The 12,801-nt window shown below is 42.5% G+C and overlaps 1 protein-coding gene across 1 annotated transcript in view; it reads right to left on the reverse strand.

Annotated features, from left to right (window-relative positions):
- Positions 1-1,182: 1,182 nt before the first annotated feature.
- Positions 1,183-12,801, reverse strand: part of fancf (FA complementation group F) — a 65,811-nt gene continuing 54,192 nt past the window's right edge. Inside the window, exon 2 of the mRNA XM_087996284.1 lies at positions 1,183-4,678. Coding sequence (XP_087852410.1) covers positions 4,663-4,678 — 16 coding nt within the window. The 3' untranslated portion in view covers positions 1,183-4,662. The remainder of the gene's footprint in view (positions 4,679-12,801) is intronic.

Consider the following 12,801-nt stretch of genomic DNA (forward strand, 5'->3'; position numbering starts at 1 on the left):
TATTTCTAAATATCAGTTTCCTAGTTAGAATATTTTTACTCAAATGTTGGAGTTGTTGTGCCAAATGCTGGGATTTCCAGAGCTGATGACCTCTGTGAGAAATTGCAAGACGAATGCATAATTCACCAATATCAAATCAAAAATCTTTACATATGCTGATTTATTGCTACAGCTAAAAATATGACTTATTACATAATAGTGAGGGGGTTCAATTCAAATTTTTTAAAACTCCTTTTTAATTTTTAATCAAGAATTGAATACCACAGAGGCAAGTGCCTTTCTGGATTATTTAGCTGAGGTATTGCTTTCTTCATTTTTAACATCCACTATGCTAAAATTAAATGATTAAATAAGAGACATTCCCAACAGTGTATTGGACTCATTTCTGCAGAGCTCAAAGGCAGTGAGGCGAGCACATTTTAATAATATTCTTTGACAAATGCAAAAATCTGTTTAAACAGAACCTGTTCTAAATGCAAAGATCTTTACTGTGACACCTCCCTTCCCTGCAGTCAGTCTACCACCTCTTGGGACTGTTCTCTCCCCTCAATGCATCAGCACAATGGAGTTCCATCTTTCAGCTAAAATAAATAAAATTACAAGAAAGAAGACGCAGGTGAGTAGCCATGAAAGTTAATAAAACCACAGCAGCAGCAGCCATGTTCAGAATGCCTGTAACAGGCTTTGTTTGATGTGTTTGAAATTCTGTGAGGAGTATGGGTAAAGTGATAAGTGATGTGCCTGCTTAACTAAGGACTAATACTGAGAAAATTGTCGCTTTCGTGCATTTACCAACTATCTGTTATTCATGAGGTGCATGTTTCGTGTCAAGTTTATTACCAAGACAGAGATAATCTATTTGCCGTAAATTTGGCTAATAAATTAAATCTGCTTCAGGAGCTGTAACATGCTGATGTTTGAGAGGCTGGGTGATTCTCCCCAGAGTGAAGCAGAGCCTCAGCTGTTGTAGCTGTTTCATTCTGTTTCTCCATCACGTGCTGATATTAATATTTTAAGATCCATTGTCCCTTCTGACGAAAGCAAGTAACTCAAACTACATGTGTCAAAATATCACAATTTAGTGCATTTTTCTACAACCTGGAACCATGGTAATTCCAGAGGATGTGGTTAAAGAACAATAAAATGCATGAGTGAACCTCAAATATGGATGTAGTAACAATACAAGCTTAAAATGTCTTTTTATTGTCACATGCACCAAGATAAATGAAAAGTATTGTATTGTGTGCTATAGAGTATCATAGGGTAGCAGAACAGAGTGCAGAATACAGTGGTACTGCACCAGAGAAGATGCAGAGAGAGTTCAGAGTCAAAATTTGACAGTTCTGATTTAAATATCTGACAACAACAGAGAACAACAGATTCTTAATCTGTTTGTATATGTATTTAAACTTTCATATCTTCTGTCTAACAGAAGAGAGTGGAAGAGAGTGTCACTGGGGTGATTACATTGATTGCTTTCCTGAGCCTGGAAGGTTTGCGTGATGAACTGGGTTTTGTTCACAACTGTCTGTAGTTTCTTGCAGTCTTCAGAAGAACAATTGCCATATCACACTATGATACATCCAGATAGGCTATTTTGTCTGGTGCATCTATAAAAGTTGGGAAGAGTTTTTATGGACATGCCGAATTTCCTTAGCCTTCTGAGGAAGTAGAGGCATTGTTGTGCTTTCTTGACAGTTGCGTCAACGTGGGTGGACCAGGATAGATTGTTGGTGATTGTCATTCCCATGAACTCCGTGCTCTCGACCATCTCCACCTCAGCACCATTGATAAAGATGGGGCATCCTGAAGTCAATGATCAGCTCCTTTGTTTTGCTGATGATCATGGAGAGATTGTAGTCTTTACAGCATAGCACTAAGCACTCTAAGTCTTTCCTGTACTTTATTTCATCACTATTTGAGGTCTGACCTACGATGGTGGTGTAATCAACTAACTTGCTGCTTAGGGCTACTCTCTTAACTTCAAGATGGTGGCAGAGTAGCAGGGCTGCATGCAGGCTCTTGCCCGGATCTCATCCATTCCCCACTGTTTTTTTATTCTTTGCTTCCTCACTTTTTCTTTTATTTATTTATCTTTTTTCTAATTTTATTCTTCTCTGTGGCGTGTTGGTAAGCAGCTTCGAGTCATGTGTGAAATTGTGAATGTGGCTTCTACTAGTGACTGGGCGGCAGTCCTGGCGGCAACAGATTCTTCAAGATGGCAGTGCCGGCAGAGCGATGTCTGCAGGCAAGGCAGGACTCTTGGTACGGCGGCAGCCAGGCCTGGTAGTGGAGCCAGGGACTCCTGTTGGCAGTGGGTCCAGAGTGAGAGGTCCTGGCACTGTTGAGGCAGCATATTATGCCTGGAGCGGAGACTCCTAGTTATCAGCTGTGGGGTCCTGGTTATCAGCTATGGGCTTCTGGTTATCAGCTGTGGGCTCCTAGTTATCAGCTGTGGGCTCCTAGTTATCAGCTGTGGGCTCCTGGTTGTGAGGCAAATGTGGGCTCAGCGGTGAAAAGATGGTGCCAAAAGTGGGCTGACTCTATATGTTGGTGATTCTGGTACAGGCAGCAGTGAAATGCTGGAGGTCACTCTTCCAGTTACTGGAGGTTAGGTACTAGCATGGACTGGGTTGGAAAGGTTGTTATTCTGAACTTTTTAATTTAATCTTGTGATTTGCAATACTGGCCTTTTTATTTCTTTACTTTTCTAATTTTTTCTGTAAGAATCTGTTTAGAATCTTTATCTTTGAATCTAAGATGGCACCATAATGTGACAACTTGTAAAATTTTAACTGCACTCATTTGAGTACATGTGACAATAAAACTAATACAAGTGGAATTGGTGCAGATTTTGGCCACACCATAATGAGTGTATACTGGGTATAATGGGGCAGGGAGAGGGTGGGATAATGAGCAGCCTTGTGGGGATACTGGTGTTGAGGATTATAGTGGAGGAGGTGTTGTTAACCCTTATCGATTGAAGTCTGAGGGTCAGAAGGTTGAGGATCCGGTTACAGAGTGGGCAGCAGAGACCTAGGTCTCAAAGTTTGGAGATGAGTTGTTTGGGATTATGGTGTTGATGGTGGAGCTGTCGTTAATAAGTAAGACCCTGAGGTAGGTATCCTTGTTATCTGGATGACCCAGGGATAAGTGCAGGGCCAGGGAGATGGCATCTGTTGTGGACCTACTGTGATGGTAGCCAAATTGCAAAGGATTAAGGCAGCTTGGGAGGCTGGGATTGAGGAGAGCCATGGCTAACTTCTTGAAGTACTTTGTAATTATGGAGATCAGGGCCACCAGGCAGTAGTCATTGAGGCACACAGCATGATTTTTCTTTGGCACCAGGGTGATGGTGGTCTTCTTGAAGCAGGTGGGGAATTCAGCTTGGTTGTAAGGTGAGATTAAAAATGTCAGCGAATACTTCCAATGGCTGGTCCGCACAGGATCTGAGTGCTTGGCCAGGGACTCCATCTGGGTCAGTCACTTTTGAGGATTTCACTCTCAAAAAGGCTCACCAAGTGTCTGTGATGTTGACACTGGGTACAGGTGCATCTGAGGCTGTCAGGGCAAGTGACATTGTTTCACTGACTTTCTGTTCAAAGCTAGCATAGAATGCATTGAGCTCATCGGGTAGGGATGTACTGTTGTCAGCGATTCTGTTTGACTTTGCTTTTTAGCCCGTTATGTCATTTAAGGCTTTGTACAAGTGGGTGCTCATGTGGTTAGTTTGGGTCTCTAGCTCAATTTGGTATTACCTCTTGGCATCTCTGATAGCTTTGCGACGGTCATACCATTCACTGTCAGATATTGTAGGTCTGGGGAGCAGTAACTCGCCAGGGAGGCCATGCCTGAGTATCAGAAGGTGTTGATTAGGAGATAGGCTCTATCCTCTTTGCCTTTTCCAAGAACAACGGGTGGTCCACCCAGTGAATAGAGAAAGCCCCGGTTGTAAGGCACTGTCAAATGTAGCAGGAGTGAGCCACGTCTCTATTATACAGAGCACACAGCAGTCTCTCAATTCTCTTTGGAAGATGAGTCAAGCTTTAAGTTCACACATTTTGCTTTCAATGGTTTGGACTTCTGCCACCACCCTGTTGGGAAGGAGGGAACTTGAAACCACGTTGTTTCAGTCTCACCTGAAGGCCAGCATGTTTCCCACATTTCCTGGGTAGGCTGCAGCTCCTGGTCAATCCTGGGTGTCGTTGAGGGAAGTCTGCTGCTCCAGAAGGTAAAGTTGTGCTCCTGATGGGGTCCTGGACACCAGTCGCACCCTTGCGTTTTACTGGGGTGGGGTGTTGTGGTTGGTTGGTTGGTAAGGACTCCTCAATGTCAGGTCACCTTGGGGTCAGGTCTGGTTCCTGTAGTGGTTGTGCCTTGGTTCCAGGTTTTCATAGGGAGGTTGGGCCTCTGCCACTTTTAGGCTTGCAGTTCTAGTGTTGGCAAGGTATGTCGGTGTGTCCGGTGGGATCCTGGTACATCCATGAACATTTTGGGGAGGTCCTGTAGTCAGTCCTCATCGATGTCAGGTCACCTGTCTGGAGTCTGGTCTTATTCCTGCACTGGACAGGCCTCGGTCCTGGGTTTCCACAGGGAGGTCAGGCTTGTAGGAAGCTGGAAGGCCTCTGATCCCTCTGGGCTTGTAGCATCGGTAATCGGGCCTCATTGATCAAAGAATCTTCAAAACAGAAAATAGATTTAAGAGAACATTGGTGGTGATTATGATATACTTAGAATTGAGGTTTGAAAGAGTAGAGCAATTATAAGATACATCAGAATAAGATCTATTGTAGAGAGCTCGCAATGAGTTGCCATGCTTTAGCACTATCTTGCAAATTGTTGTCTGGATGCACACCTATACAACAACATCTTGCAGTTATCTAGCATAGTTAGCTTTGTAAAGTATTTGACACTGAGCCACATTAGGAATTACATGACAGATGACTAAAGGTTCGCTCATCAGTCTCCGCTTGCTAGATTGTTTTGGTCATCTAAATGGCATCCCCTTTATTTTTAAATTGCGGCCCCTGGTTTTATTATCCTAACCAAGGGATCTTACCTCATCTATCCTTTTAAGTATTTTACAGATTTCATTAAGATCACCTCTCACTCTTGGAAACTTTACAGAACGTAGGTCCAGTTTGCCCAATCATTTTATCATTGCACAGGCCTGCCACTCCTGGAACAAGTCAGGTGAACCTTCATTTCACTCCCTCTGTAGCAATAATATCCCTCCTGAGGTAAAGATATAATCCCTTAATGTTTGTTCAATAGAGACGGTCATTGTTTCATATCTTTCTTAGTCTCCAATGACAACCAGTAGAGGGTGTACACCCTGTACCAACAGAAAATGAGGCCCAGCACTCAACATTTAGAATCTCTTGCTAAATATTTCATTGGATGCCTTTTACACATTTTCTGAAGATTTGCCTTATCGATATTCTTTTGGTCGGGACATGCTCTCTTTCTCAAAATCTGACAGGATTTACACTTTTCTTGAACTATACAGATCATAGCAAGGAAAGCAAATGTGAGAGTAACACATCTTTCACTTCAGGAAATTGCTGGTAGCTGTGGATATTTATAATGTCAATGGTTTTAAAGTGAATGGTCATTTAACAGTGTTACAATATAGTTAACTACTTCATATTATAAATAAAAACAAAGTGCTGTGATGCTGGAAATTTGAAATAAATACAAAATATGAAATAAAATCAAAAGTGCTGGACAAACTCAGCAGGTCCAGGAGAAATGAGGATTGCAGATGCCGGAAATCAGAGTCAAAAAGTGTTGCACTGGAAAAGCACGACCGATCAGGCAGCATCCAACGAGCAGGAGAGTTGATGTTTCAAGCTAAGCTCTTCGTCAGGAATGTGGGGGGAGCCCAAGGAGGCTGAGAGATAAATGGGAGTGGGGGGGGGCTTGGGCTGGGGGAAGGTAGTTTGGAAGGCGATAGGTAGATGAGGGTGGGGGGGGCGATGGTGATAGGATGGAGCGAGGAGGTGAGTGGATAGTTGGGAAAGAAGATGGACAGGTAGACAGGTCAAGAGGGCAGTGCCAAGTTGGAGGGTTGGATTTGGGATAAGGTGGGGGGAGGGGAGATGAGGAAACTGGTGAAATGGACATTGATTCCGTGTGGTTGGAGGCTTCCAAGGCAGAAGATGAGGCATTTTCCTTCAGTCGTGGGGTGACTAGAATTTGGCAGTAGTGGAGGCCCAGGACTTGCACATCCTTGGTGGAGTGGAAGGGGAAGTAGAAGTGGTCAGTCACAGGGTGGTGGGGTTGTTCAGTTTGTGTGTTCCAGAGATGTTCTCTGAAAATTTCCGCAAGTTGGCGTCCTGTCTCCCCAGTGTACAGGAGATCACATTGAGAGCAACAGACACAGTAGATGAGGTGTTTGGACGTGCAGGAAAATCTCTGCCAGATGTAGAAGGATCCTCTGGGGCCGTGGATGGAGGTGAGGGAAGAGGTGTGGGCTCACCGGTCTGGCAGCTTCTGTGGATAGAGGAACAGTATTACCATTTCAAGTCTGTATGATATATTCAATCTTCCATAGTATGATTCAAAACCCTGTCATGGGTACATTAGCCTGTAGTTCTAGAATACAGGTCAAGATACATAACCACAATGTCACCACCTCCCCTGAGGAGGAAAGCAGAAAGCTTGTCTTAGGGAGAATGTTTTTACAGTGCTTGCTTGGGTGGGAGAGAATGTGGCATTTACACTAATGTTGGGTTTGAGAAATGCTTGGTAAATATTTTATGAGTCTTTTGATGCAGATCATATGTCATCTTCTTATTTAAACATAGCAATTATACACAGGTCGGGTCTTCAGCTCTGATACAAGGCTGCTAGTGACAACAATCTCCCAGCAATTATGTGATCTTAGATCACTTCCCACTGATAATGCAAACCAGCCTTTTACACTTTCATGTTAATCCATTGTATGACTGTATTTATATATGAGGCAAAAAGGATGGAATAAAGTGAGATACCAAAAGAACCATAACACCATGCCAACAGTTGGGCAAGGCAACAGAGATTATCTCTTTAGCTGCTGGGCATCACTTCGTTTTTCATAATATCATAGAGTCACAGAGATGTACAGCACGGAAACAAACCCTTTAGTCCAACATGTCTATGCTGACCAGATATCCTAAATTAATCTAGTCCCATTTGCCAGCATTTGGTCTATTTTCCTGTAAACCCTTCCTATTCATATAGCCATCCAGATGCCTTTTAAATGCTGTAATTGTATCAGCTTCCACCACTTCCTCTGGCAGCTCATTTCATACACTCACCACCCTCTGTGTGAAAAAGTTAACCCTGAGGTTGTTTGTAAAGCTTTTCCTCTCATCTTAAACCTATGCCCTCTGGTTTTGGACTCACACACCCCGGGGAAAAGACCTTGCCTGTATTTCCTGTCCATGCCTCTTATAATTTTAAAGACTCTTATAAGCTCACTCCTCAGCCTCCAATGCTCCAAGGAAAATAGCCCCACCTATTCAGCCTCTCCCTACAACTCAAACCCTCCAACTCTGTGGCACTGTAATGACCTCCTCAGGAGACAGACACAGGCAGCAACTGATAGACTACCGTTTGTTGTCCAGGAGCCAAAAAAACTACGTCATGTTTTTTGCAGCCTGCAACACATTAATGCTGAAGATGAGCATCTCGCCAAGACCTTCCCCACGCCTCTACTTCTCACCTTTAAACAACCACCAAACCTTTAAACAGATCATTGTTCATAGCAAACTGCCCAGCCTTCAGGACAACATTGCCCCCAACACCGTATAACCCTGTCATGTCAACCACTGCAAGACATGTCAGAGTGTTGACACGGATACCACCATTACACATGGGGACACCACCCAACGTGTACATGGCAAGTACTCATGTGATTCGGCCAAAGTTGTCTATCTCATATACTGCAGAAAAGGATGCTGAAAGGCATGGTACATTGGTGAGACCAAGCCATGACAACAGATGAAGGGATACCATGCAACAATCACCAGTGAGGGGTGTTCCCTCCCAGTTGGGGAGCACTTCAGCGGTCAGGGACATTCGGCCTTGGATCTTCGGGTGACCATCCTCCAAAGTGGACTTCAGGATAGGCAACAACGAAAAGTGTCCCAACAGAGGCTGATAGCCAAGTTCAGTACCCTGAGGATGGCCTCAACTGGGATCTTAGGTTCATGTCACAACACAGGTGACTCCACTATACTATACACTCTCACACACACACAAGCACACCCATACACATACTCTTACATACTCACACACTCACGCAGACCTCTCTCATACATACGCTCTCTCTCATACACACACATACACAAAGCCCCCCACACTCACACTCACACACACACACTATACCAAGCTTTCAGATACGCAAACACACATTCTCTCACGTGCATTCACACGCATACACTCACCATCTCTCTCATGCACGTGCAAACATGTACAAGCCTATGGGGTGAAGTTGTATTTGCAGAATTATATCTGCAGATACACTCTATTTTGTTTTAAAGATGCACAATCTGCAGACAGTCAATGCAGGCAGTCAATCCATGTAATATTCTGTAAATTTCACTTTGGAAATAGAACCAGTCTGACTCAAGATTGGGATACTGACCTCACACCTTTAATGCATTGTCTGAGCTAAGATGTCACCTTTTGTTGTAAAACCCTCAGTGATCTTGAGAAGGTGCAACCGAAATTTGCAACCCATTCTAAAAGATGAATGACTTAACAATCCAGGTTTGTTCAATATATCATTTCAGTTTCATGACACTATAATCTTCTGCAATAAATTCTGTGTCTTATGATCTTATACTCTACAACCACTATAACCAGGTGTTGTGATTTCTAACTGTATCCCTGTTCTCCCTGTATTCCACGTGATCTAACCTTGTAAACCGGCCTACCATGTGGAACCTTGTCGAATGCTTTACTGAAGTCCATACAGATCACATTCACTGCTCTGCCCTCATCAATCCTCTTTGTTACTTCTTCACAACACTCAATTAAGTTAGTCATCTCTGGATACAAAAGGAATGGGAATGCTCCTGAAACAGAACAATGAACATTACCCACAGGTAAGGATGCTTCAAGTAAAGGCTCAAAAGCAGATGGAGCAGCAGGTCTCTCAGGAGGTATTAGTTAAAGACAATACTGGGTCCCAATGTTCTTGGAATCAAATTAAATTAGTGTGACTATCTGACAGTCACTCTGTACCTAACTGAATAATAAGTCTTGTTTCCTCGAAAGCATTTTCAAAGCTGCAGCTATGTTCTAAGATCCCTTAAATAAATGCTATCCTTCTGCTTTCTGCTATAGTTGTTTAGCTTGAATAATTCAATTAAAAAATTGGCTGATTCATGGGATTGTCAGCCAAGTGCTGGCTTCATTTCATAGAGGTTGAGAAGATGCTGCTATGAAAAATCACACCGATTGAAATCTACTCAACAATTATTCAAATTCCCAAAATAATTCAAAATGTATTCAGGTCTCCGCAGTGTTATTATTCACAAGTTTCTTTCAAATTAATGGAGTCCTGAGCTTTTAAATTATATACTCACAAATTCCAAGCTCATATCCTCTTGTGGTGCAGTGGTAGTGTTCCTACCCTAGGCTGGGAGGCCTGGGTCCAAATCCCACCTACTCCAGAGGTGTGCAATAATATCGCCGAACAGGTTGATTGGAAAAATAGGTTAAGGTTTTTAAATATAGAAATACCAATTTTTCTTTTCTTTTCTGAAAGAACTTTATTCAATAGTTCCATAACCATAAAAACACCCATATGGTCAGTGAACTAGTAACAATCAAAGCATGATAAGGGCAATGCTGACATGAAAGAAGGTGAAGGGATAGGGATTAAATCAAAATACAGTTGGGGGGGAAATCAAGCACTCCAGCCCCTTGGTGCACACCTCTTCCTGAAGGGATCGAGAGCATTGGCAGACACGGTGCTCCCTCTCCAGTGGGACTCAGGCTTGAATATAACCATGACCCCCCCCACTCCATGGCCCTCTGCCAATACCAACTGATGTTAAAGTGCCGGTCTTGGAGTGGGATTGCCAAACTTAAAAATCACACCCCATCACACTATAGTCCATCAGGCTTATTTGGAAGTACAAGATTTTGGAGTGCTACTCCTTCAACAGGTAGCAGGATGAAGGAAAAGCTTTCCAAAATATTGTTATTCCAAGTAAACCCGTTGGACTATAACCTGGTGTTCCATGATTTTTAACTTTTATTGAGAGTAATCAATTACATGGTAATTGAGTCACTGTTTATTTCCCCTTCATTGGGCAGATGTTTTCCAATAATTAATGTGAGGTGCAAACTCTTCACACTTCTCACGTACACTTCAGCAGTGAGATTTTATTTCTCACCAGCATTTGATTTGCATTGTAGTGAAGCTTTATTGAATTGGGAATATATTTTCATTCATCTCAATTGTTAATTATTCAGTTCAGCAGAGACAGGCAGAAAGCCATTTCATTAAAGAGAAGGGTAGTTCCAAGTACTAGGTAAAAACAATGACTGCAGATGCTGGAAACCAGATTCTGGATTAGAGTGGTTCTGGAAAAGCACAGCAGTTCAGGCAGCATCCAAGGAGCAGGAAAATTGACGTTTCGGGCAAAAGCCCTTCATCAGGAATACAGGCCTGTATTCCTGATGAAGGGCTTTTGTCTGAAAAATTGATTCTCCTGCTCCTAGTTCCAAGTACTAACAGCAAAGAGTAGTTATCTGCATGTGGATTAAGTTCATAAGCCTGGACTCGAGACTCATGTTGGCCTTATTTTGGGTTCTAATCAGACTATTAAGATCCCAGCATAGCTCAGGAGACATGCATGTTTCTCAAGTTAAATTTGCCACCCATCATAAAATCAATGAAACTGTGGTATTTGTAGGTACAAGAACACTGTCCTTTCTTTTACTGAGTCTGAGAGCCTATTTGGTCAATAGTGGTAGAGGAACCACCACTACTGAGTCTTAGCAAGAAGAGGTTCAAGTCTTAACGAGATATAGTTTCTTGCATAATGTAGTCCAGGAGTTTGGAGACTCTTATGGTCCAGAGGCTGTGTCCCTACCACTAGGCTAGGAGGTTTGGGTTCAAGTCCCACTTCCTCCAGATGCAACATAACATTCCTGAATGGATTGATTAGAAAATGTACACACGCTCTCTTTCTCCCACACAGATATACATTCTCTCTCTCACACACATTCCCCCATCCCCGACATACACATATAAATCTATGGGGTGAATTTGTATTTGCAGATACATTCTATTTTGCACACAATTTGTAAACAGTCAATATGACATTTTAAAAATCCCTACTTTGGAAATAAAGCCAGTCTGACTCCAGGTTAAGACATAGACAGGCTCTAAACAAGACCTCACACCTACAATGCATTATCTGACCTGAGATGTCACCTCTTTTATACTGATAGAACCTTAAGTTATCTCAGGGCAGTGACTTGAAAGAAATTCTGAGATTTGCACATTAATCAAGTAAACCTGCACTTTCATTCTAACTGATTAAACATTTAACAGCCATCTTAGGTTTGTTCAATTCATTCACATTAGTTGTATGGCCCTTTAATCTTGTACTTTTAATTTCTGTATCTGAAGTCTCCCTCTCTCACTGGCACCTGAAGAAGGAGCGAGGCTGTGAAAGCTTGTGTTTTCAAATAAACCTGTTGGACGATAACCTGGTGTTGTGTTATTTTTCACCTTGTCCAACCCAGTCCAACACCGGCACCTCCACATCATAGAAAATGTACGAAATAGCTGATTTAATTAGGAGGGACCTTGGAATTGGGTTTTTTTTATTTAGGGATTCATGATCACAGTTAGACAATTGATGTTTTATAGCAATTTTTTGAGTTCAGTGAATTTGTTAACTAGCAGTAGTTTAGATATGATACATGAATTAGTTAAATAAAGAAAATATACAGCTGTGACATTGGGGATGGTTCATTGTTACCAGAGGATTTTACAGGCTGACAACGCAGAACGTTTCAGTCTTGTTAAAGTAATGGGGGCAGCATCCCACTGTCTAGCTGAGGTGTTAGGCAACTTCTCCTTGTTCTTCTTCTCCTCCTTCTGATCCCTCTTCTATCCTATCTATTCCTGATGAAGGGCTTTTGCCCGAAACGTCGATTTTCCTGCTCCTCGGATGCTGCCTGACTTGCTGTGCTTTTCCAGCACCACTCTAATCTAGACTCTGGTTTCCAGCATCTGCAGTCCTTGTTTTTACCTATCTGTCTGGTGAAGGTAACTTGATGAAGACTGCTGTCTGGAAAAACCCCCGCCTCTCCTGAGTCAACTCTATTCTTGGTCCTTGAGCTGATCCTCCAGTATGGATGTGACCTGACCTCAGCATATTCACTCCAGTGTGGATTTAGTTTCTCTGACTTTTTTGACCCCAATGTAATTATTCCAGTAAGGGTGTGGTCTAGCCCCTGTGGGCTTTTCCCAGTGCCTCCTGACCTGTATATTCTTCTCTCAGAGCCTGCACTTATTGTTATATCATATATCTAATGACAGGTTATTTTCTCCGTGTCAAGCAATTGTCTAAACCCTTTTGACCAATGGGCATGGGACAGCCACACATAATGTTGGATGATCATTGCTTTGTTGCTCGCCTTCACCTGAGGGTTAGTTTCCCATGCTTTCTAAACTTATTTCGTAAAACAACACATTGATAAAAGACAATAGTACCAAATTAATTGTTGATGCTTGTTCAATGGGCATCATGACAACGATTCTCTCCATTGTTTCCATATGGTAGA

Source organism: Chiloscyllium plagiosum, unplaced genomic scaffold (genome assembly GCF_037043375.1).
Source record: "Chiloscyllium plagiosum isolate Xiang-an unplaced genomic scaffold, Cpla_swu_hap1 HiC_scaffold_18, whole genome shotgun sequence".
Lineage (NCBI taxonomy): Eukaryota > Metazoa > Chordata > Chondrichthyes > Orectolobiformes > Hemiscylliidae > Chiloscyllium > Chiloscyllium plagiosum.